The 25,631-nt window shown below is 38.9% G+C and overlaps 1 protein-coding gene across 4 annotated transcripts in view; it reads right to left on the reverse strand.

Annotated features, from left to right (window-relative positions):
* Positions 1-547: 547 nt before the first annotated feature.
* Positions 548-25,631, reverse strand: part of PRELID2 (PRELI domain containing 2) — a 39,468-nt gene continuing 14,384 nt past the window's right edge. Inside the window, exons 3-7 of one of the 4 annotated variants that reach the window (XR_013346914.1) lie at positions 24,854-24,927; positions 22,371-22,531; positions 9,483-9,588; positions 2,398-2,584; positions 548-1,850 (exon numbers count right to left, since the gene is read on the reverse strand). Coding sequence is in view for 3 of the 4 variants with exons in the window: in XM_077825049.1 (XP_077681175.1) it covers positions 2,407-2,463; positions 9,483-9,588; positions 22,371-22,531; positions 24,854-24,927 (398 nt within the window). In the remaining variant the exon portion in view is untranslated. Of the gene's footprint in view, positions 1,851-2,396; positions 2,585-9,482; positions 9,589-22,370; positions 22,532-24,853; positions 24,928-25,631 lie in introns of those variants that run through there. The other 3 variants (XM_077825049.1, XM_077825051.1, XM_077825052.1) reach the window with 3 other exon arrangements.

The following is a 25,631-nucleotide window of genomic DNA, read 5'->3' on the forward strand; positions in this document are numbered from 1 at the left end:
AATATGCCATCAGGAATCATTCGTCAAACTTTTAAATATAAGAGAAACCCCTTGTTAGCAAATTCCTTTTTGGCCCAATCACAAGTTACAAAAGTTGTTATTGGACTCTAATATATTGGATTATATCCTAGGGTGCCTTAAACTTTGTGACTAAAAAAGCCCCCAAAAATTCTATTCGATTTTCCAGATGACCAGAAAAGTTGCTTAACTTCTGGAAGCAGTGAGTTAAACATGCCTTGATATACTGGTTGTAGACAGTCAATGTGATTATACTTCATGCTGCTTTAGCCATTTTGATCAAAAACTATATCTGATAGGGTTGGAAAGGACAAATTACCTACTCCAATTGTCCTCATACTGAACAAGATTTGCCTCCACACTGTTGCTACAAGAACTTTATTTAACTGACTGTTAAGCATCACTAACAACAGCTCCGTATCTCCCTAATCAAATAATTCTATTGCTAGTTGATCTTGCCATTAAAAATGTGTACTAGGTCTACCTTTTTTTTCCCCCCTCCTTTCTTCCAACCCCCCCCCCCCCCCCCAGCTGTTCCAATAAGGTCTTAAAAGCAGAGGCTCAGCCTGTTCTGCATGGATATTAAAGATCCTCTGGCATGGTACACAGTAATGTGGATTTGCCAACATTTCTCCTCTCCAAGGCCTCAGTAGTAAAAACAATCACACTCATGCTCAACTGAAAGCACTTAGTACCACCTGACACCCATTGACTTCAGTGAGACTCTGTGGACAGAGGTATTGTTCAGCATGAGCAAGAGTATCCAAATCTGGCCCTAAATTACTTGTATTTTTTTTTTGAGAGGTTTTAAATAAAATTGCTCTTTCAAAATGAATCCCTCATCCATGCAAGCTCTTTTCCCTTAAGAATTTTACTCAGAGAGCTTCTAAGCCCCTTAAACTTCTCAATTGGCTCCTACCAGGACCAAAGAAAAAGAAAACATTTGGGGGACAAACAAATATTCTCACTTTAAAACTTGTAACTTTATAGCCATGGGACATCCTTTGAAATTAATCCAACCACACTGGCACAGGCATGTCGGATGGATGTTTCTGCTAAAGTCTCAGCAGTGAAATAATTAGCAAAGTTGACACTTAAATTGCCATCACTAGGTTTCTCCTCAGTGGGTGACGATTCCAAATGGGTATAGTCACATCTCCCAGAACTACTGTTTCCATGTTTCTACAGGCTCAGCAGGGAAGTTTTGCATGAGTTCACATTCAGAAGGACTAGACAATTTTTTCCAAAGGAAGCTTCAATTTGTTGTTTGTTTTCAGGGTTTGCAGACACATTGGAAATACCAAATGCCTGCAGAGAGATGCAGAGTCCACACAACAGCATGGAACGGTGATGGCACATTTCTTATTAGATTCTGCATTCTGTGAATAGAATCACTGCCCCTAACAGCTAAGCTTCAAAATAAACTATTAAAATGAATAGGGGACATTCATTGATACCTCTCTTGGCAAGACTCAAGACAACTGTGCATTGGCTGAAATGGTAGAAGATCTCTCCACAGCAAAAAGAGCTATTTATGTTTTTGCTGATGTTGGTTCTCTCAGTGAATGCTTAGTCTCTGGAAATTACATCGAAATCCACATGAAGACTTATTTCCACATTTACAGCTTCTTCTCCAGGATCCGAGTCCCTTTAAACAACATATCTTTCCTTAATCTTATCTGAAAGATGTACAGACTATTGTCATCTTTTCGCCAACTTGTGCATATTGAATATTCTGTTTCCTCAATAAAATGGTACCAATAAAATCTGGATAACTTCCCTGGAAACTGAGACAGCAATTAAGATATATTGCTCTGATGACACTTTTCTTCCTGTAAAAAGCATAGAAAACAGTTTTTAGAAGAATATTTATTAGGAGCTAATCAATAGCCATTTGCTCTCATTCTGAAGCTACTTTTAAAGTTGGCCAAATATTGCCTCTATGGGCAATCTTTGAAGAGATTACTTTTCTGCAAGCAATAATGATCTCCAGACAAAGCTAACATCTTGTTTTATTAAGTCTGACTATCACTGTCATGGTCTAGTGATAGATAAATTACGGGGGAGAAAAAGACAAAGTCCACAAAAGAGGTCTTAATCAACAGGATATTAAGGAACGCTGCTGTATTATCAAGTCCCCCAAAGCAGCAGTTCATTATTTTTTCCTGAAATCAGTATAAGTAAGTGTTGGATATTATTCAAAATGGACGACAAATTCTACATAAAGTCTGTATGTAGAAACATGTGGTGTATATAGTTAAGAAATGTATATAAGCAAAAATTACCAACTAAAAAAAAAATCTGTTTTATAAACACATTTTGTGTGTGCAAATATATACATATTGCATTTTGAATCTTTAAAATTGATGACACACTTACAGTTCCCTCTCAGGAAAATGGGCACCCACACTGTTCCTGCAGAAGCGTCTCCATTATTCTAATACCCTGTAAAGAATGCAGACAAATCACAACCTACATATGTATCACATGTATTAAAACAGACACTATAGCATGCACACAGATAACTTAACTTCAGATCATCCAAACAATGGGATGACGGTCAAATCTGGAAAAAAAACCCATTTACTGCCTTATTATAAAATGGCAATAATTCCATTGTAATTTTGTCTGTAGCATTATTGGGGCAGCAGCACAATTATATAGCTTGGTGTGTGCATATGGGGCTGTGGGGAGATGAGGAGGAGGAGTGTTTACATCATATTGTGCCCACAGCATTCTAGTCTCACTGAAGGCACTTTGGCCTAGTGGCTAGAGCACTGGATTGGGACTCAGCAGATCTGGGTTCTATTCCCAGCTATTCAACTGGATAGCTGGGTGAACTTTGCCAAGGCATCTCACTTCTTTCTGCCTCAGTTTCGCCATCTGTAAAATGGGGATAATGCTTACCTTTGTTGTAAAAGGCTTTGAACTCTATGGATGAAACATGATGCATAAGAGCTGGGCGTTATTTTTAATAAAGGAGCATCAGCTAAACACTGCTGGAAACTGGGGTAAACGCTACTAGTACAAATGACACTTGCCATGTCTACATGTCTAAAGGGCTACACCAGAGCAAGACACAGGTTACTTGTCGCTGACTGCTGAAGTGGGGGTTAATCCTCAGGACAGGCAATGTCTTAGGCAACATACATTAGCCCGTTCTTTTTATTGATTCATTCAAACATTTACTAAACCATAATAATCCAGTGCTCTGGGAGCCCCTGAATCTTTCGGAAAGATGCTAAATAAGCAAAGAAACCCAGCTCAAGTCAAACAAGTCAGTGACAAGAACAATAAGTTAGCCTCCCCATACACTCCTCATGTCACCACTAACCAGCCCTAACCCAATACCAAGCAAAGGACAAAAAGCAGGCCTTATAGCGCACCTGTGTGCTAACCAACTCGGGCTGTTACAGTGCTAAGGATGAAGAGCCCTAATGGAGTACGCCCTGCCAGACTATATATAATGTTTGCTACTACATGTTCAGATCCTGTTGGTGAAATCTTGGCCCCACTGAAATTAATGGGAGTTTTGCCATTGTCTTCAATGAGGTCAGGATTTCACCCTGTGTATTCTTCTGTTCGACAAGCTGAGAAAATTCTTGCTCAGTTCAAGTCGCTGCGGTGGAAAATAAAAAGCAATACTGGTTTTAATAAAAAGATTAAGAGCACCTCTTTACACAGCTCTACATTAAAATCAGGTGAAATTTTAGAAATGTATATAATAGCTCGCCTTCCATGACTATTCTTTCCATAGGAAGCGAGAACTGGCTAGCTTAGCCCATCAGTCTAAATTAAGCATACCACCATTTACAGAATAGAGCACTAATTGACATAGTGAAGACTCTGAGGTTTGCCTTGGGAATTTAAAAGTGTTATTTATTGAATCAATTATGTTCGCAGTGTGACAGCTGCTTTTTCTTTTCTCTTCCTCATAGCATTGCAGTCTTTCAAGCAGAATTGTTGAGGGGGGGAGAGAATCTATAAAACGAATAAAAAATACTAAAGGACAGGTACAAGTCATTACTGAGTAACTTTTCAGTGGAGAATGACTAAATCAAAGACTAATCAATATATTCCTTTCAACTAAAGTTCAAACACTTAAATCTCAGCCCCAGGAGATCAAGCTTAAAGGGGCTAAATTTGCACTACTTACAGCGCAATGATGCACTTGAAATGCAGCACAAACATTGCTTACCCATTAAGCTGTCCACCTTTATAGATACAGCTTAAAAGCTTTTCTGATTGACAAGCCATAGAATAGTTTTATTTTTTCCATGGTAAAGATTTTTTATTAATTTATTTTTTTTACTGCAAGAATTTCTTTCTTACACAAACTAATACAGTAGTATCTAGATATTTGCAACAGCCAAGAGCTTACAGAGTTTGGGTGAAGTGTCACACAGGACATCCGATATCAAAAGAAGGTACAAAAACAAACCAAGAGGGTGGTTGACAAAATAAATAAGGAAAGTCTGATGAATGGCAATCTATGGGACTCTCCAACACCATAGAAACAACCACGTTAAGGAACCTTAGCTGGTAGTTTATAACCTAGGTGAAAGCTAATATAGTCTCCAAGCTACTTTGGACAGAGATCATGTCTGTAATGTACCACGTACAACTACTGAACTGTATAAATATTAAATAAAATATGATATTAAGTGGCTGCTTGGAGAATTTTATCTTACGTAGAAACCATAGATTTGATTCTGATGGGGGAAAAAAAAAAAAAAAATCTAGGTCTGAATGTAAAATTCATCTCCACTTCCAGTACAAAGCTTTGTAACCTCGATGTTTTTGATTAACTAGCTGCTTCTTACAATAGTCTCCTCTATATTCTTCTAAACCTATGAAAACAGCATCCTAATATCTTGCGTTTTTTGTAACCATGACAAAAACATTTGAGAGATTAAAGAATTATTTGATTATCATTTTAGATTAATTAGATCAATGGACACATCTCATTATTTTTTTGGCTGTTCTTGGCATCAAAAGTTAATCTAAAAATAATATTCCAAGAATGGGCAATAATACAAACATTGCAGGGCTTTAGAGACATTGGATAAGACTGGAATCAACACACACTGGTATGCATGGTCAATTTATAAAATGGCCTTAAAACGGTTTTACTTAATACGCAAAAGGTAGATTGTATACGATTACCTCTGCAGATGATCAGCAATGAACCTACAAATGAATTAGATCACTTTTTTTTTTTTTTAAAACAAGTGGGATAAAAATATGACTTGTTGCTCACCAATTCCCCTTCAAGCCAGTAAGCATCTTCCAGTGGCTATGTCTAACAATAGTTAATAAACTGGAGACAAGAATTTTAATACTGGAGAGGCCTTCTGTCTGACAGGTGCCAGAATGACATGTTTTCATACCTGGAATTCCTGGAGCATATCTGTCCAGATTTTTGAATTATTCCTATAGACAATCTTATTGGCTACTATGTAGATGTACACTAGCCACAGATTTTTTTTTTTCCCCCTGCAGAGGAATCTTCAGGGGAAAAAATTATTTACTTTCTTTACTTTCTACACTGACTGTAATGTAGCAACTCCTCAAGTTGATACATCACCGTTCACTAGATTATAAAGAGAGATTTCAGCCCCAACTCTCCATTGCTCCAATCCTGCACTTGGTGCTTTAAGCCACCTTTGCACTCCCCGAGTCTCAAAACCGCTGTAACTTGCACTCTGCTTGCTCAGGAAAAGCTGAGAATAGCAGGATAGTAACTCCAATGATTTGCCCTCTCCCTTCCCCAGCATGCACCCTATGCCATCTGGTCAGTTCTATGCTAGTATAGGGGGTTCCCTTGCATTTCCACCTGGTTTGGGGCTCCTTTACACTGTCAGAGTACCATAAAGGAGTCTTAGGGCAACAAGAAAAAACAAGGGCCCCCCCCCCCAACATCTCTCTGTACTTAAAGTTCACTTTCCCGTTAAAGGCTAGTTTTCAAGCTCCAACTCCTAACTTCTACAAAACAAAAGGAATAATTCTGACACTTCACAGTTTATTTCCCCATCACAGGGTGCAATTTTTGGTCAACATCTGAGTTAAATCAAAGAAGAAATTCTAGAGGTATGAGTCAAAGATTTCACAGTCAATTTTTTTAAAACACAGTTTAACAGTTATTGAGATCATATCTCAGTAATGAAATATACTGAAAAAAAAATCAAAATCACCTTCTCTAGTGCTCCATGAATAGAGAAGAGCCTTCTACTCTACTACAATGGGAAATTCAGAGATATTGAATACTGATTGGGTGGGAAAACAGACACCTGACTGTTGTCTATTCATGACTGTAAATATTAAAACAGCATTTTCACCTGCTCCATCTGAAGCCTATGCTCTAGCTCAATGCTTTCCCTCCAGTCCTTCAATTACACTTCCTACCACCCCACCGTAATAACCTCTCTCATTTTAATAACTAAAAATGTAGGATTTAAATGTGGACTAGTGGCAGGGGATCGGTGGAAAGGATGGGTATTTCTCTGTAAACTCTTCAAAATCCTGACCATGTTGTACTTCTATTTATTACAAGCACTACAAATACCAGGTATAATGAGGAAGTGTCTCTTTTTTGGCTACATGATATAAATTTGGTACAGATACAAATCTGCATCTCAAGAAGATTTATTAGGTCTTAATGAATTATTTCATAATTTCTTCTCCAGTGCAGAAAAAGGCAATTCATTAGGGGTAAAATGACTCTCCTTATTAATGGTCTCAAGATTCTGTCTTTAGGATTAATTGAATTACTACTGGCACAATTCTGACCAGCAGATATTTCTATATGAATTAATCTTCACATAGTGCTGGCTTTGGGAATAGAGTAAACCCAAAGCTATAGGAATCTTTAGTATGCAAGCATGGTCATTTATTAAGTATATGTTACTTTAACACTTTAAAAGATTATCTTTCTATTGCTGAAAGTGAGCATATTTTAGCCAAGCATAATTGGACCCGCCTCATTCCCCACTCTTTCTAATAGAAATCCTCACCCAAGGGTTTTCAAGAAATCCAAAGCAGTCTCTCCTAGTGCATTATCAAGAAGAGCATAGAAGCAAAAAGGTACATAAATGTGTAATTCAATGTTGTTTAATTTGGGTTTTTCTTATCCACAGATCTGCAGCCATAGCCAAAATTCTCAAAGAGATTCCAGTGCAGCATTGTACAGTTATTGTGGTTTGGATTTTATTTTGTGCACTGACCCCAAGCTGTGATATACTAGTAAGGTGCTTAAAGTTTAACCCATTACAAAATAAAGATTTATAAAAGGTGTAAAAAGAGACAGTAGTTATTTAAAAAGAATAAGGCTTTTTAGGGTAACAAGAGTAGCCTAAGGGGGGAAAAAATGAAAACCACCATTTGAATATTACTCAGAGTAATACCTGGATCCATATTTTCAAAATCAGTCTCTCATTTTTTAATCAGGTTCCCGAACCACCTCAGCTGACTCCTCTCAATTTGGAGGAGTAGCAGCTGTACCCCAAGGCTCTTCCAAATAGCCAAGCCCCTCACCCTGTCTCAGATAGTAAGCCCAGCCACCCTATGAAGAAACCTCACTTCCGCTGCTTGTACCCGCAATCTTGTCCTTTCAGTCATTACCCAAAGTTCACAACCATATGTGAGGATGGGGATGTAGAGTGACCTGTAAACGGAGAACTTTGCTTCTGCTTCACCACCACAGATCAGTACAGCGCCTGCATCACTGCTGCCGTCACACTCCCGCTTACCATCATTCATGAACGAGACCCCTAGATAGTTGAACTCTTCCACTAAGGGCAGCTGGTCCCCTGACCTGGAAGGAACAGTCCACTCTCTTCTGGGAGAGGACCATGACCTGCGATTTGGAGGTGCTGATGCTCATCCCTGCCGCTTCACACTTAGCAGCAAAAACATTCAAGTGCACGTTGGAGATCACAATCGGAGGATGCAAGAAGGACATCATCTGAAAACAACAGAGATGCCACCTCCGTGTTCCCATACTGGATACACTCCACAGCTCAGCTGTGCCTTGATATCCTGTCTAGGAAAATCACGAACAGGAGTGGGGACAAGATGCACCCTTGGTGGAGTCCAATGCCCACCCTGAACGAACTCAACTTAATGCCAAGAATACGAACACAGCTCTCGCTCTGAGAATAGAGAGATCTGATAGCATGCAAAAAACACTTCTGAAAATCCTACACCCCAGAAGTCTATCATTTGTATCTGTTCCTAACTAGAAGGAGTCAACTTTGACAAATGCGGATCCTTCAAGTGCATTTAAAAAGTGAAATTACTCCTGGTAAAGAAAAAAAAAAAAAAAATACTGTAAATCAATGTTCCCTCTAATTTTTGACAGGCCGTGTGAGCAAAAAATTCCTTCTGTGCAAGTTTTTGTGCGGGCGATGTTTCGCCGTGTGCGTGGGGTTTAGGATCTACGTGCGCATGCATCCGCACACAGCTTAGAGGGAACACTGCTGTAAATTTAGGTCAGTTACATTTTGCGCGTTATATAAGATTTATATCCCAATATGAAAATGCAGCACCACTGGTCACCCACCCACACTTATGTGCATCATAAAAGCAACATACCTGTCAAAACACTTAATATGTGTATTTTTTAGCGAAAAGGCTTAATTAAGCATCCCTTTCCTTTCTAGCTGATGAAAAGTTGTATATGGAGCCAGTTGGACACCAGCATATCCTCCTCCTCTTCCTCAAAACCCTTACCCCCAACGAATGTAGGAATTCTACATCGTTCAATTTCACGGTGAATAATTTGCATGAGATTTTGTTTGTAAACCCAGATCTTCAATATGACATGCCTTCCTCAAACTAATGATGTTGGAATATTATTTCCTTTGGGATACACTTCTGGATACCAGAGGGGCTTTTATTTCATTTCCTTTCATAATTCTTACCAAAAAGACAGGATTATTGATCCATATAAAATTGTTACAAGAAAATTGACTGTTGCTATTGTAAATATATCAAGCTGCCTGAAGCAGCCAACATTACTCGGGGGGGAAAGTGCAGCCATACATGCATGTTCGTTAAGTACTGTAAGATGATTAGATGCAAGAGTGCTATAAAATGATAAGCTATTATTATTATTACAGTATATTAAATAGTACAATGAAATGTTAGCAGGAAAAAAGTTTCAATGTCCAAAGGAAATGAGGATAATGAATTTAACAAAATTGATCTGGCAGTGCCCCATAATGCTTTAAAAATATGTTTGGAAAATTACTATTACATATTCAAACTGTATCCCATTTCTTGTTCTGTTTATTATTTACAATAAAAGGAAAAGGCCAAAAAGTTATTTTTATATGATGGGTAAAAAAGCCAAGTTTAAACTCCTTATGATTTTAAAACCCAAGCTAGATTATTAGGGATAGGCAGAATTTGACAGATTTAAAATGTAATTTTAGGAACAAATATAAATAATAAATTAAACCTACCTTCTTGACTCCTTGATTTAGAAAGGTTTGAGCAAAAGCTTCCAATACACAGTTGAGCAACCCTGCTCCGGTAATGGATATCCTGCCTCTCTGGATGAACTCGGTCCTATAAAACAAGAATGTAACAATTGTATCCCTCTCTTTAAATGCATGGACAGTAATACTATGATCTATATGTTAGAAACAGACATAAAAAAAATCAAAATTCACTGCTTAGATTCAGACAAGTGGATCAGAGAGGGCACTATTGTGGGCAGGGAAGAACAGTGTTTTTGTCCATCATCGGGGGAGACATTCATATTGTTATTCCTCAAAATGATTTTGTTATTGTTGTAAAATTAATGGTGGTGAAAGGTGTAGCGGGAATGGTGGGTGAAGCCCACCACAATGAAAGACACACACCCCTCTTCTTGCTGAGGTTGGGCCATACTGACAGCTTTGAACACAAAAGTTTGTTTTGCAAAACAAACAAGCAGCAGCAAAACAAGCTTAACTGCCACCCTGGCAAGCCAGAAAGCCTCAATCCTGACCTGGATATTTCTCTTCTAAATGTCTGAGAATAGTTCAGTCTCTATGACCTTGCTGAGGCTGCCGACCAGGTAGCCAGTTGTGGTGATGTGACCTCGCTCAGTTTCTCCAGGCCTCAGTTCCTTATCTGTAAACTGAGCTGAACCAAGCTCGTTTGCTTTTGTCCTTCAGATTGATGCAACTTAATACAACAATGTAATGGAGTCAGAGAAAGATCATTTTGGAGTGCATAGGTGCTGGAATTAGGGGTGCTATGGGTGCTGCCACACCCTCTGGCTTGAAGTGGTTTCCATCATATTCAAGGTTTACAGTTTGGTTCAACAGCTCTCAGCATCCCCCACTATGCAAATTGTTCCAGCTTGAGTGTGTAGGAAAATAGTCCTCAGAAACAGGAATGTGGCCACAAGAGATAATAAAGCCACCATGAAGACCCAGCCCCATCCAGTCAAGATTTATTTATTTATATTTCTTTTTCATGGCTCTGGGAGGAAGAAAAAAAAAAAAGCTCATGGAAAATATTGATCACTGATTGATTCTTGTAGCACACAGCTGGCAATGCCACATCATTACAACAACATAGTCACAGGGAGAAGTCTATTAATGAGATCCAGCTACTAAATTATTGACTAGTTAAGTACTGCAAATTTGGCCTAATTGTTTTCGTGATGGGAGTTTAATTAAAGTGTCTTTAGTACAAAAAGCCTAGCAATATTCTTATTCAGACAGTGTCAAGGAATGCTCTCACAGCTTGCTTGGGCTTTCAAAACTAAAAGTTATATCAAGTGTGAGGTCCTCCAGCGACGAAGCTTTTGTTATGTGAGAATTTATGAAGTGTCTACATATGGAGCAATGAATGCATTTGAAATGAGTTTAGGACCCTTCATTTTCAGTTTTTATTTAATTTAATTTTTCCCAGTGTTTATTACCACAACAGCAAAAACAGATGAAAATGAGTGCTAAAAACTATTAATACTTTTTCTGAGTAAATATCGGGGTTTATTGTGGTGGATGAAAAACGGGGGCGGGGGGAGGAGAGTATTCAGTAGATTGATGCTTTGAATTCTGTTCATCAGTGTGGTTTGCTGTTTTAGTTCTGCAGAACACAAAACACAATGCCACCTCTGAAGAAAACAAACGTTCTCTCTCTAATCCCCAAATAAAACTTTTCATTTGAACAAACAAACAGTTTACTATTGTAGACTTACAGCTAGTAGCCTATAAATATTTACATTTAATAATTGAGCCACACCATTTGCAGCGCATACACTCAGCTTCATCCCTTTTCTCTTTTTTTTTTTAAGCTTTTGACTACTTCCTTGTGTTCTGAAACATTGATACAGATTTTCATTGTCTTCCCATTTTAGTGTGTCAAATCTTTAAACCGTTATCTGCTAACAGCTTGAAATGTGTACATTGTGGGCATGAGATTCATCAGTACATTCAGATGAGCACACACTTCAGAACTTGCATACGTGCCTCTCTGCTTATTGTGTGTACCTTCTAATATAGACTAATACATAGCCTTACTTCAACAGGCAGCTTTGCATATACACACAGACTAATGTATTATCGTAACACAGTACATTGCATGATGTATGTATTTTTCCTAATAAAACAAGTGCGTGCGTGTGTATAAATAAAAATAAAAGGATACAAAAAGTAGGGTGAAAAAAAATCAGAAAAAAATATGAATAATACTTTTTGTAAAAACGCATGAATTTTTTTGGTAAAAATTGTTTTCAGTTTAAACCAAAGGGGCTTCCAAGTATGCACATCTTAATGGAACAAGTGTGGTTCTCCCGTCCTTTCTGGGTCAAATAATCCCAGTAAGGTTCATTTGAGAGGATTTGGATACTCTTCTTGAGAGCCAAAAAGCAAACAAAGATTGTGTTGTGGGATTCCGTCCCCATTTCCTCTTTCAAAAATCCTTCCACATTCTGGAAACTCGCAGGGCTCTTAAAAGCAGAGATAGAAGGTCAGAGTGTTTGTGCTGTCTTGAATTTCAAGTATTTATGGACCTGGATAAATTCTTGCCACAGAATGTAGACTAGGGGAATGGCTCTGTAAAAATCTAGCAGTTCAATCCAGCACTTCTATAAACTGTAATTTCAAACACAAGCAGCCCCATATCTGTAAGAACAAGGACACTTTTCAGATAGTCTGTCATAAACTGATACCAAAGTATTTTAAAATTCATGGTGGGTGGGGGCCGAGAGGTGGAAGAGAAATGAAAGTTGTGAAGTCTGAACCTTGCAATATTTACCAGACAAGCGGTGTCCTTGATTGATTAGATGGAATACAAAACATTTCAAAACCTTACAACACTTTGTTTTAGGAACATATGAAAAACCATAGTGTAACAAGCCAAGAGACCATCCCCTGTCCTCTCTCTGACAGTAGCATATATTAGGTGCTTTCAAGTATTGGGCAGGAGGACTTGCACCCAGCCAATTCTGTAATACTGTAACACTAGAGAAATTTCTTTCTGAGTCCAGGTGCTTTACCAACTTGTCACTTGAAGCACAAGGATTAATAGCCCTTATAATTTTTGTCCTGGCTGTGCTGCACATTTCATAGATTCCAAAGCAGAAAGGACCATTCTGATCATCTAGTCTGACCTCCTGCATAGCACAGGCCACAGACCTTCCCCAAAATAATTCCTAAACCAAATCTTTTTAGAAAAACCATCCAATCTTGATCTAAAAATTGCCAGTGATGGAGACTCCACCATGACCCTTGGTAAATTATTCCAACATTTAATTACTCTCAAGGTTATAAATTTACGCCTTATTTCCAGTCTGAATTTGTCAAGCTTCAATTTCCAGCTGTTCGACTGTTTTATACCTTTCTCTGCTACACTGAAGAGCCCATTATTTGTTCTCCATGTTGGTACTTACAGATTGTAGACAAGTCACCCGTTATCCTTCTCTTTGTTAAGCTAAATAGATTGCGCTCAAGTCTATCACCGCAAGGCAGGTTTTCTAACCCTTCCATGATGTTTGTGGCTCTTCTCCAAACCCTCTCCAATTTCCCAGCATCCTTCTTTAATTGTGGACACCAGAAACAGACACAGCATCCCAGCAGTGGTTGCACAAGTGCCAAATACATAGATAAAATAACCTCTCTACTCCCACTCAAGATTCCCCTGTTTATCCAGCCCAGGATTGCATTAGCGCCTTTGGCTGTAGCCTCACACTAGAAGCTCATAACTGGACGATTATCCACCACAACCCTCAAATCTTTTTCAGAGTCATTGCTTCTCAGGATAGAGTACCCAATCTTGTAAGCATGGCCTACATTCTTTGTTCCTAGATACACACATTTAGCTGCATTAAAAACACATATCATTTGCTTGCACCCCGTTTATCAGGCAATCCAGATTGCTCTCTTTTAGTCACCTGCCCTCTTAATTATTTATCACTCCCCCAGTTTGTGTCTTCTAGGGACTTTAAACAGTGATGATTTTATGTTTTCATCCAGGTCACTGACAAAAAGTAAATACCGTAGGACCGAGAATGGATCTCTGCAGATCCGTGCTAGAAATACCCCCGGTCGATGAGTGCCTGTTTACAGTTACCAGAAGTCTACGTATATTGCATCAGCATTATTACCTTTAGCAACCAAACGTGTAATCTCATCAAAAAAGGAAATCAAGTTAGTTTGATAGGATCTGTTTTCCATAAACCCATGTTGAATGGTATTAATTATATTACCCTCCTTTAATTCTTTAGTAATTTAGTCCCATATCAGCCACTGCATTATTTTGCCTGGGATCAATGTCAGACTGACAAGCATTTAATTACCTGGTCATCCTGTTTACGCTTTGAAAATACTGACACAATGTTTGCTGTCTTCCAAAACTTTCCCAGGTGTTCTAAGACTTATTGAAAAACCAACAACATTAACGGTCCAGTGAGCTCCTTGGCCAGCCCTTTTAAAACTCTTGGCTGCAAGTTATCTAGACTTGTTGATTTAAAAATGTCTAACTTCAGTAGCCACTGTTTAACATCCTCCTTTGGATGTTAGTGAAATGGAAAGTGTATCAATCATCATCATCATCTGAAGAGATTATATCATCTGTTTTTTCCCCAAATACAGAACAGAAATATTTATGAATACTTTTGACTTTTCTGCATTATTACTGATAATTCTACCACTTCCAACTACTAATGGGCCAATACCATTGTCAGGAGTCGTTTTGTTCCTATTATACCTAGAGTCCTTATTGTCCTGAATTCTGCTGGTATCAAGGCTGAATCCCAACTCTGTTCCTCCAAGTGGGGCCCGCAAGGATTTTAAAAACTAATACTTGCCACTCCAGGCTTGTATTAAACTTCTTTAATACAAAGAAGCGTTACAGCTTTTCTCAGACCTTGGCTTGGTAAACACTGCCACCATCCAAATGCAAACAAACAAAAAACCACCACACCACACCACCCTTTGAACCGAGGAAGGAGCACTTGGGAATTCCTCCCTGTGGGGTACCCTCAAGCCCTTTCTCTCTCTCTCACACACACACACACACACACACACACACTTACTTCCAGGGAAGAGCTAAGAAAGAAAACAAAGGAAATTAGCTATGGCTACCAGCTAATCAAACAACCTGCACAAACCTCTTAGGACACCAAAAATCCAATCCTGTTCTTAAAAAAAAAAAAAATGTATTTGAGCATAAGCTTTCGTGAGCTGTAGCTAACGAAAGCTTATGCTCAAATAAATTTGTTAGTCTCTAAGGTGCCACAAGTACTCCTTTTCTTTTTGCACATTTGGAGTTCAGATAAGTAGTTCTAGGCATGATCTGATGATTTATGATCATATCTGGCTTAGGTTTCTTATAGCATGGCTGCTCTGTCCCTCCAGCCCAGAGAACAGACAAAGGGAAAGTTTCTTTCCCAATTTTAAAAAGTTCTACCTTCCCATGGGCACCTGACCAAAAGAGCCAACTTTTTCCCCCTCTTTACCTGGGGGCCTTTTTAAATGCTTTACAGGTAAAGCGAGTAAACAACAGCTACCAATTTTACAGCTGGCTGGCTGGCTGGCTATCACAGCTGGCTATAGGATTTCTCCTTGTGTCCCTTTACTTTCTTTATCAATTTTCTACAATTCCTAGCTTCTGATTAATATTCATTACCATCAACTTCTTCTTTCTTCCATTTGCTATATATTATTTTTTTATAGCTAACTTCTCTTCCCCTCTAAGCCAAATCAATTCCTTTTTTAAACTATATAGCCTTCTTCCTCAACTGTTGATTTTTTGGCATCTAGTAAAGTTCTCTTAAACAATTCCTAATTGTTTACATTTTTCTGATTAAATTCTCTCTCCCACTTATACAGTAACATAGCATTTACTGAGAACAACAGCAGAACAACAACATTTTGGGTTTTAATCCATTTTAATTTTAATGAATTACAGAGGTGAGGTTTCCAACACAGTATTTATATCTCAATTGGCTAGTTCATTGAATAACTCTTTTCCTCCAGAAATTCACATTAATGACAGCATATTCACCTAACCATCTGTCATTGTTCTGACAGTGTAGACAGACTGGCAGAGTCCTCAAAAGACACACCAAGGGGGAAAAAAAAAAGCTAGCCAATAGTTTACTTTTTCTATCCAGAAATACCATGTGTAGATTTCAGAACAAAGAGGCACAGGAATTTCTTTTTCCAGTGCCCAGGAAAGCAAAGCAAAGCATAGCCACCATGTGTTGAACCAGATACCTGTTGTAATTTAAAACCGGTACAGTAATTCATTTCACAATGTATCACCCATTTGCCTGATCATGCCATTTTAAATGCTTTATTATTTACTTACAGTGGTGCCCAGTAGGTGCTAAAAGCTTTCCAAACTCAGGAAACTTGTGAGTTCCTCTGAGCATGAATTTACTTTGCAAGAAAAGAAAAATATGCAGCACTTAGCATAACTGTATCCATATGTATCTGAACAGAAACATCACCTTTGCTTTTGAGGGGAAGTATGGTATTGTAGGTAAGGCACTGGGCTAAGACTCAGGAAGATCTGGGCTCAATTCCCAGCTCCACTACAGACTTTCCTATTTGACCTTTGACAAGTCATTTAATCTCTTTATGCGCCACTTCCCAATCTGTAAAATGAGGACATAACTTCCTTACCCTCCCATGAGGTAAGATAATTAATGTTTGTGAGGTGCTCAGAGAATCATAGAGTTTAAGACCAGAAGGGACCATCATGATCATCTAGTTCGACCTCCTGGACATCACATGCCACAGAACCTCATCCACCCACTCCTGTAATAGACCCCAAACCTCTGGCTGAGTTACTGAAGTCCTCAAATCTTGATTTAAAGATTTCAAATTACAGAGTATCCGTCATTTACACTAGTTTAAACCAGCAAGTGACCCATGCTGCAAAGGAAGGCGAAAAACCACCAGATTCTCTAACAATCTGACTTGGGGGGGAGGGAGAGGAGAGGGGCAGGAAATTCTTTCCTGACCCCAAATATAGAGAGCAGTTAGACCCTGAACATCTGGGCAAGACCCACTAGACACGTGGGAAAATTTTTCTGCATTGAGTCAAAGCCCTCCCCATCTAGTGCTCAGTCTCCAATGGCCAGAGATATTTGGTAATAGCAGTTGCAGAAGAGCCATATGCCCTTGTAATAAAATCTCACCATACCATCCTCTCTATAAACTTATTATGCCCTGTTTTAAAACAAATTTAGGGTTTTTCCCCTCCACTGCTCCCCTTGGAAGGCTGTTCCAGAATTTTACTCTTCTAATGGTTAGAAACCTTCATTGAATTTCAAGCCTAAACTCATTGATGGCCAGTTTATATCCATTTGTTTTTGTGCCAACATTGGTCCTTAACTTAAATAACCCCTCTCCTTCCCTGCTGTTTATCCCTCTGATGTATTTATAGAGAGCAATCATATCTCCCCCTCTGCCTTCTTTTTTGTTAGGCTAAACAAGCTCCTTAAGTGTCCTCTTGTTATGTAAGTTCTCCATTTCGCTGATCATCCTAATAACCCTTTTCTGAACCTGTTCCAGTTTGAATTACTCTTTTAAAAATGGGAGACCACAGAATCTAGGTAGATTTGTAAGGACTTGGCTAGCAGGAAGAGCATTTGGATAATGTGTATAAAAAGGAACCCCAAAATGCTACAAGGCAGATTCGATCTAGATTGTAAGCTCCTTCGGGAAGGACTGTCTTTTGGATAGAATATAGCACAAAGATCTTGATCCATGACTGTGGCTCTTAGGCACTATGATAATACAAATAATAAATCATCTTGATCTCAATCACTTTGGTATAAATCCACAGTCTCTTGACTTGAGTAGAGCTAACGTTATTGTTAATTTAGGTGACTTGAGTGGTGCTACTCTGCATTTACACCAGCACAATGGAGATCAGAATCTGGCACCTAGTATTTAGCACTTTGGGGGGGCTCTCTCTGGAGAGTAGCCATCCACTCTAAACACAGTAGTGACACCAAAGTTTCCTCTAGAATAGGCTACGGCAGAAAACATCCATCTGAAAGGAAGGGTTATTTTGTCACGTTGAAGCAACATCCACCCTTCCAAAGGATGTAGGTAGGTGACTTTGGGGAAGTCACGCAATTCAGGAGAACTTCCATGTTGGGAGGGTATGTCGGGAGGGCCTTTAAACAAGTCCCACCTATGGAAACTTTAGGTGATGCAATTTTTATTTTTCTATCAGAACAGCCTAGTGTCTTTACATTTTAAATTCCTGGGGTGGTCACTTATCCTAGAGTTGCCAGCAAGGCACACTGTCATCAAAACCTGCTGGAAAAGCAGATCACAATTCATACTAGCAAGGGAAACTTTGCTTTCATTCGTTGTTATGATGCTATCCTTAACTAAATCACATTAAAGCAGATTACATAAATACAATCTAGCCAGAATATGCACAAGATGACTGAATAAGGTTTGGAATTCCATTCTTCTCTTTAGACTTTTAATGCCTTAAGGAATTTCAAGAATTTGTCCATGAAAACCAGCCTCTTTGTATTATTTTCTGTGGTCGCAAAAAAAAGAAATCTGTTACAACAGGTTTCCGTCTAGATCTAGACAGAGATGGAGTCTCATTCTCAGAACATCTCCCACTTTAGGCCATAATGCACAATTTTGTTACTAATCAGGACCACTTACAATTCTCTTCACCATGCACTGCTTTCCTACTTATCTCCAGTGGCAGGTCTCTTACACAGATTTAAATAGGTCACCTCCAAAATGTTTTCAACTTTTCATCAGAACCCTTCACAGCCTCATTTTATTACAGTGCGCTTAACTCTGAACAGCTCATTCTTTGTACGATAGAAAAATCCACATGAAGGGACTTATGCAGACAAGCAATTTAAAGGAAAATTCCAGTGATCTCTGTCTACAGAAAACTTCTCTTATAGAAGGAAGTTATAATGCAATACTTAAAACCACCTGAGAATGTTTCAGAATCCCTGTTGATAAACTGGCCATTTATGCACTCACTAAGGACAGACATTTTAATAACTGTGACAGGGAACAAGGCTTATAGGCAAGTAAAACAAGATGAGCTGTAGCCAAAGGCGAAAGAACAGCATGTTAATTGCACAGATATAGATGTAGCTCTAACAAAAAACTTCCAGAAACAAACTGAACTTGCTTAAAAAGAGCTGTAAGTTCCCTGCGGTTCTCTGTGTCTGACTGCAACTCCAACGTTCTCCTCTAGACAGTAGCCTGACAATGCAGTCAATTCCCATGTTATTCTTTCAAATGTAATATATATATATATATATATATATATATATATAACATAACATATAGGGCATTGTAATTAAATAATTATTGGTGACTTGATCACATTTGCAATGGATCAAGCGATTCATGACTATTTCATATTCCATTGCAGTTTTCCTCCCTTGCATTTCAGCGTTACTGATGCTGAGTTACCATTTCAGTCCTAGAAGACCGGACAAAGCTACACCAGGAGGAACTAAAGAGGACAAGACAAAAGGAAAGTGGAATGGCATATTTTTTTAAACATCATTATTTCTACCAATTCCTTGGATATTTGAAACCAATAATCTATTCCTTCAGTTTTAACTCTGGATGAACTGGTTTGTTGTTACAGGATTACACACAGGTTCTCAGTTTTGGGGCGGAGGGAAGAGTTCAAAAGATGTATATGGACTTCGTAAATATAAAGCAACTATTTTGCATCCATTTTGACAGTTAAAGTGTTTTGAACATAAATTATGACTTTTGCTTTGTAAAATAAAGAGAAAGTTTGATGCACTGAAGTTACCTAGTGATCTCATATAGCAAAGCCACTCCCAAGGAGAGTTACAGATTAATCTTACAGGAGCAACTGCCAGGTGGGAGTCCATCTTTAGAGCTCAGTGTTTATTGGTAAAGGTGGGAAGTGGGGAAAAGGGGGCTTGAACATAAAATAAAATGCAAAAAAGAGGAGAACACAAATAGCCATCTGAGACTTCAGAATACCGAGGACTAGCCCCGTCTTCCAGTACGATTTCACTACTGGAGAAAGGGGAGCAATATCTCCTACAACGACACTAAACAGGGACAGTAGAGAAAATGACTTGTTTCACAAAAGTTACTGTTAGACATAACATAGCATTTCAACAGAGGATACTGAAGTACTTATGGAAGGCACAGTGACACTAGACAGACCAATCTATTCATCAGAATAAACTATCAGAATGTCCATTTCAGTGTAAGCAAAACAAATTAAGAAAAAAAGGTGGGTAGCCTACATGCAAAGTTTTTGATAAATAAACCAAGAATACACAAATACAAAGATGACACTTTCAAATTTTAGTATAGCCCAGGGATCTGCAACCTTTGGCATGTGGCCCGCCAGGGTAAGCCCTCTGGCGGGCCGGGCCAGTTTGTTTACCTGCTGCATCCACAGGTTCAGCCAACTGTGGCTCCCACTGGCTGCAGTTCACTGTCCCAGGCCAATCAAGGCTGCAAGAAGCGGCAGCCAGCACATCCCTCGGCCCTCGCCGCTTCCCACAGCCCCCATTGGCCTGGAGCGGCGAACTGCAGCCAGTGGGAGCCACGATTGGCCGAACGTGCGGACGCGGCAGGTAAACAAACCAGCCTGGCCCGCCAGGGGGCTTACCCGGGTGGGCCACGTGCCAAAAGGTTGCCAATCCCTGGTATAGCCCTATAGCAAAATGCTGTAGAGCGGTTCAAAGTTGTGTTCATTGAGTATTTCCGAGCAATGCAGCCTTTGGATTGCCCACCAAAAAATGGCTCCACCAGAAAAAGAGCTATCTACTTATTTGGTCTTAATATATTAGATAGATAGGATAAATATAAAGAAGGAAAGGAGTTGTCGTCAAATTTCTTATATTTGTACATTTCATATTTTCTGGATGAAAACGAACAGCTACTTACAAATGTGGCTGGTAAGCTCTGGTTACATGTTGAGCTGGAACCTCCACATAGCAAGTTGCGCATTTAAGTGGAAGGTACAGAAAGTGAAGACAGGACAAAACGTACAAGTTAACCCCAATACTGCTAAGAAGCCACCTTATTCCTCAGAAGCAGGGGAGATTGTATGTAATCTCATGTCTCAGACATTTTTGCCCTAAGTCAACATGCTAGGTGCCGAACAAATGTTTAGTAACAGACAGCTCCATAAGAGTGCACAGTCCAACTTAAAGACAAGACTGAACAAACAAGTTCAAAACAGACAGAGGGGTTTAGGCAAGGAAGACAAGGTCAACAGTGATAGGAACACTTGGCTAAATTAATTCACAGGTTCTGAGTATTTCTATACTTAAAAAAAAAAAAAAAAAAAAACACACCACCCAGAAGACTACTTATTCCCCGCCCCCCGGGGGAAAAAAAAAAAAAACCCATCAATGAAACTCTGTAATTCCAGCTGGCGACATACCTAAGCATTATCCACTGGCAATTTACTATAGGTGGGACTACATGCAATGGGCTTGAGGATTATTACTACTCAGTATAGAAGAATAAATATGGTTTACCCTTACCTGTATCCACATATACCCTCTGCTCATGTTTAAGTGCAACCACTTTATGTTCAATGATGCATAGAGCTTGTATAGTCATAACCTTAAATATTACATTAAGGGAACAGCAGCATGGGCAGGCTCATCATGAGCACAACATGACATGTTGAGCAGAGAAATAAACTAACACAGGTCCAAAATCCTCAAAGGTTAAGTGTTTTTTTATCATACTAACACACTCCAGTGCTTTTTGTAGAGCTTGTACATTAACACATCATTAAAATTCTTTTATTTCCTTTGTATAAGTTCTCCACTTATTCAAATGCAAATTCCACCATGCCCATCCTACACAAAGCTGAAACTCATTCAGACAAGATCTTGCCTTTAGATTTTTCTATTTCACAGGCTGGGAATTGTTAAACATAATGTAAGATCTACTTTCCTGATTTCTGCACAATATCCTATGGCAGCAGAGTGCAGCAATCATTCAGGCTTGCTTTTTCTGTTTCTGGCTTATGAGAAACAAATGGATCATGTTGAAGCTGGGGTACTTCCTCAACTTCAGCCTCTAGTTTCAAGGCCTCCCATTTTAATGCCTGATTCAAGAGGGAATGGCTTCTATACTGAAGATTGACAGGACCAAACTATAGCTACCTTGTATTTACAATGTAGTCTTCATGGCAATCTTCTTGTTCCCCAAATGTGGGATGCATTATGGATACAGCTACAAACTACTTTTCTAGGAAACTTGGGAAACCTCAATGCAGGATCACAGGCCCCAGGACACTTACCAAACACAAGAATGGTGTAGAAAGGACAAGAAGTTTGTCTTCTGATAGCAAGGTTCTCTTCCCACCCCATATTCAGTATGCTCACATTTGCAAGGAACTGACTTTATTTAGGCTAAAGATGGGGCCCTTCCTAAATGTCTTTACAATTTTCAGCAGTAACATGGGCTGTACCAAAATACCATTGTATGTTTCACAGAGAACACAAAAAAGGCAAATAAAATAAATAAATAAATAAGCAAGCAATACTTGCATTGCACAATAAGAGTGAAACAAGATGGAACAGTGTTAACGTAAGGGACAAATTTCAAGTGGTCATTAGTAGAGATGAGACCAAGCCAAGACAACTTAGAAAAACAGGACGTGAACGTTCCCAACATCTGAAGGTGTTTGGGTGCAGAGATTTCCTTTAGGCCCATCTCTAGTTACCAGCTCAGAAGACAAAGTGGAAAACATTTTAGGGCTTCATGACTTCCTTGGCCAACTAGATTGGGTATAATAGACTAATATATTTATTCACACACACACACACACACACACACACACACACACCCCCCCAGTATTCACATGCAGGCGCTCGACCTTACCAATTTGGATTTTCCAAGCTTTCCCTGAAGACAGATTCTTCACTTAGAGATGCATATTGTGTCCAGGTAAGGCAATGAGACTTCATAACCATATTTCTTTCCTGCATATTAAGCCAAGATTCTTCCTCCAAGTAGATGTCAGACACTTTTAAGACACTGACCTGCCAAGTGTAAGGATTATAACGTTCAAAACTCAGTATTTTGAGACCAAACACTTTCACATATTTAGAATTTATTTTTATCCTTGTATACTAAAACTGAGGATTAACACTGAGAATGAAGGTACATCAGCTGCAGCCAGTTTTTAATGATACACATTGACCTTAATAGATGGCGGTGAGGTCATGCAAACGTTCAAAGATTTATGCAAACTGCTCAGTCCCCAGCCAGACTTCCTGGATTGCTAAATGCCAAATAAATGATCTAGCTACATCATGTTTCATTTCTAACTTGTTATGGCCTATTTAAAACGATGGATTCTAATAGGGCTCATTCACAGACTATGGCATGCAAAACACAATCAGCTAAAACTAAGATGTGCAGCACAAACCTACGTCTGCACCCTCCTGCTTCTGGGCTGCTCTGGCCCCCCGAAATAAGTAGCTCCTCAGGGGTAAGTTAAGTTACAGCAGTCTGTTCCCAGCTGCCTATGGGCAGCAGCACTGCCCAGAATCCTCACAAAGCTGTATATTGTGTCTCCACCCCCAACACACCCCTCCTGCCCAATCATGCTCTCTACCATGAGGTTTCAAGGGATCATCAGAAGTCAGCTTATGTCTGTCTTTCTCTATTCCTACACTGGGAGAATTCTTCCTCAGCCAGACCTGATGCTTTTAGAATTCATTCACTCTGCTCTCTCCCTTGCATCCAGTGCACAAAGGACAGAACAAAGATGAGAATCGCACCCTTGAATCATTTTAAGTTCTGTCTGGTATGCAGAAGTTTACTTTTTCCTGTGTGGAAGAAGGATGTAGAATAAAAACACAGATGTAATGGGCATAAATGCTCTCATACTAACTATAAGAAAAGTTACAAGCTGTTAATAAAATTAAAGCTAATTTTCATCAACTGAAATTTAATTGAAACAAGGTGGGTGAGGTTATATCTTTTATTGGACCAACTCCTGCTGGCGAGTGAGACAAGCTTTTGAGCTACACAGGAAGAGATGCGTATAGCTCGAAAGCATGCCTCTCTCACAACAGAAGTAGTGGGTCCAATAAAAAGATATTACCTCACCCACCTCCTCTCTCGAGCATCCTGGGACTGACATCACAACAGCACTGCATACAAATTTAAGTGAGAGCTCTCTCTCATTACTGCAGTGCAATAAGAGATTCCTTAGATCACCTACATGGAATTTGCTACATCTATATTTCTAGGAATGTCGAAGGAGTGTAGGAATGGGGTGGGGTTGAAGTGACATTGCCATGTTATAAATGTTGGTTTTGATTGTGACACAAGTGTCTTGGAGCAATCAAATTGATTTTCTTTGCAAGACAGCTTATTTTTTGCTACTTATGCTCTTTGTATTCTTTATTTGCATTACTTTCAGCCAATTACTGAAAACAGCCAATGAAATATTCTCAAGAACTAACTCAAAGCGTTTGGATTGCAAAACACTTCCATGCCGTGTTCATTTTTCCACCAAAGGTTTTTATTGGCATTTAAACAAAAATCCATGGCAGCATTTCTAGAGTGGTAGGTTTTGTAAGAGACTGCAGAAGTGCCGACCTCAAGTATTTTACTTGAATTTTGGTTTCTGAACCTTCAGGGTACACTTTGGTCACATTTTCAAGATTCTCTCTTCTACCAAGAGCGCTAGAAACAAAAGCTAACATTTTCAAGTAATCACAGGACTCTTAAGAGCTGAGCTTTATAAAAAAAGAAAATATTACAAGAGAGCTGGCAACATTAAAGATGTTTCTACAAAACCTATTATTTGGGGTAACATCTCTTTAAAACCCTCAGTTCACACAATCACATCATTTTATAAAACATGTATACAATTATTCAAAATCACTTTAGTAATAGCCACACAGATATATTCCAAGGTCTTCCAGTAACCTGCTTCCATAAAAGGACAGCAGCTTGCTTTAAGAGGTTTCAATAAGAGAGAAAACAATTTGAAACTGCTGAAGGATTCATCTTGACTATTTTACAGGTACACGAGAGATGCCACCACCCATATCTTACTCTGTGCAAGACTGAAGTTTTGTCCTTCCTAACCAAGTGTAAGACTCATTTATACAGAGCCTTTTCATTATTTTTCAAAGAAAAAAAAGTTTTAAGCTTTCTTCTGCCTAAAAAGTTAATGGGAAATCTGGTCTTTTCATGTAAATTGCATCACAAGCCTGTATCAGGATTGTTGTTAGGTTGGGGGTTTTTTTGTTTGTTTGTTTTTCTTTTTAAGTATCACTTTAAAAAAATAAAATAAAACAAAACATAATCCAAAGCCAAGTTTAACCTGGATTTAAAGTAATTACCTTTCTTAAGATTTCTGGAATTACATTCTGACATGTTGCAATTCTCCTTCTGTAAATAATCCCTGTGGACAAATCTGATCATAAAAAAATAAAAAAAAAGTAAAAAAAGAATAAATAAGACATATTGAAGAGCTAGCCTGGAAAATGTTGCCTTTTATCAATAAAAATAAAGTATCTGGAGATTTAGCAAGAGAATGAAACTGTAGGCAGGAAGGCTGGCAAACTAATGATGCATTAGACTGTTTTTTATTCATTATTATTATTATTATTTAGAGTAACCACGGTATTCCTTCTCCTTTGCCAGACAAAGTGGTAAACAAGAAAGATGCTGACAATCTGGGCTCAGTCTCATTAGGAGGGTATCTGTGCCCATCACTACACTCTAGTACCCCCTACCAACCAGAGAACAGATGGTATTTTACAAACATTTTTTTGGCATTTATACTAGTATTTGTAAAGGGCAAAGCACACACAGCCAAACTCAGCCCTCACATAAGAGGGCATGAAAGCACTGAAGTCAGAGCTGGATTTGGAACATAGCAGCAAAGGAGTTCATTTTCAGTGGCACTATTTTGTTGATGATCTGGGAACAGAGAAAAGTAGAGTGCAAGTATTTTAGTCTGTATGGACTGTTTAGCAGTCAGTCCATGCCTGGACCAAAAACTTTGCTTTCCACTTGCTTCATTCCTCCACTTAATATTCTCAAATACATCCTACCGGCACACAGAATACACTCCTCCCTCTTACTGCATTTGAGGTCTACAGCAAGCTCTTCTGA

Source organism: Eretmochelys imbricata, chromosome 8, assembly GCF_965152235.1.
Source record: "Eretmochelys imbricata isolate rEreImb1 chromosome 8, rEreImb1.hap1, whole genome shotgun sequence".
Classification (NCBI taxonomy): Eukaryota; Metazoa; Chordata; order Testudines; family Cheloniidae; genus Eretmochelys; species Eretmochelys imbricata.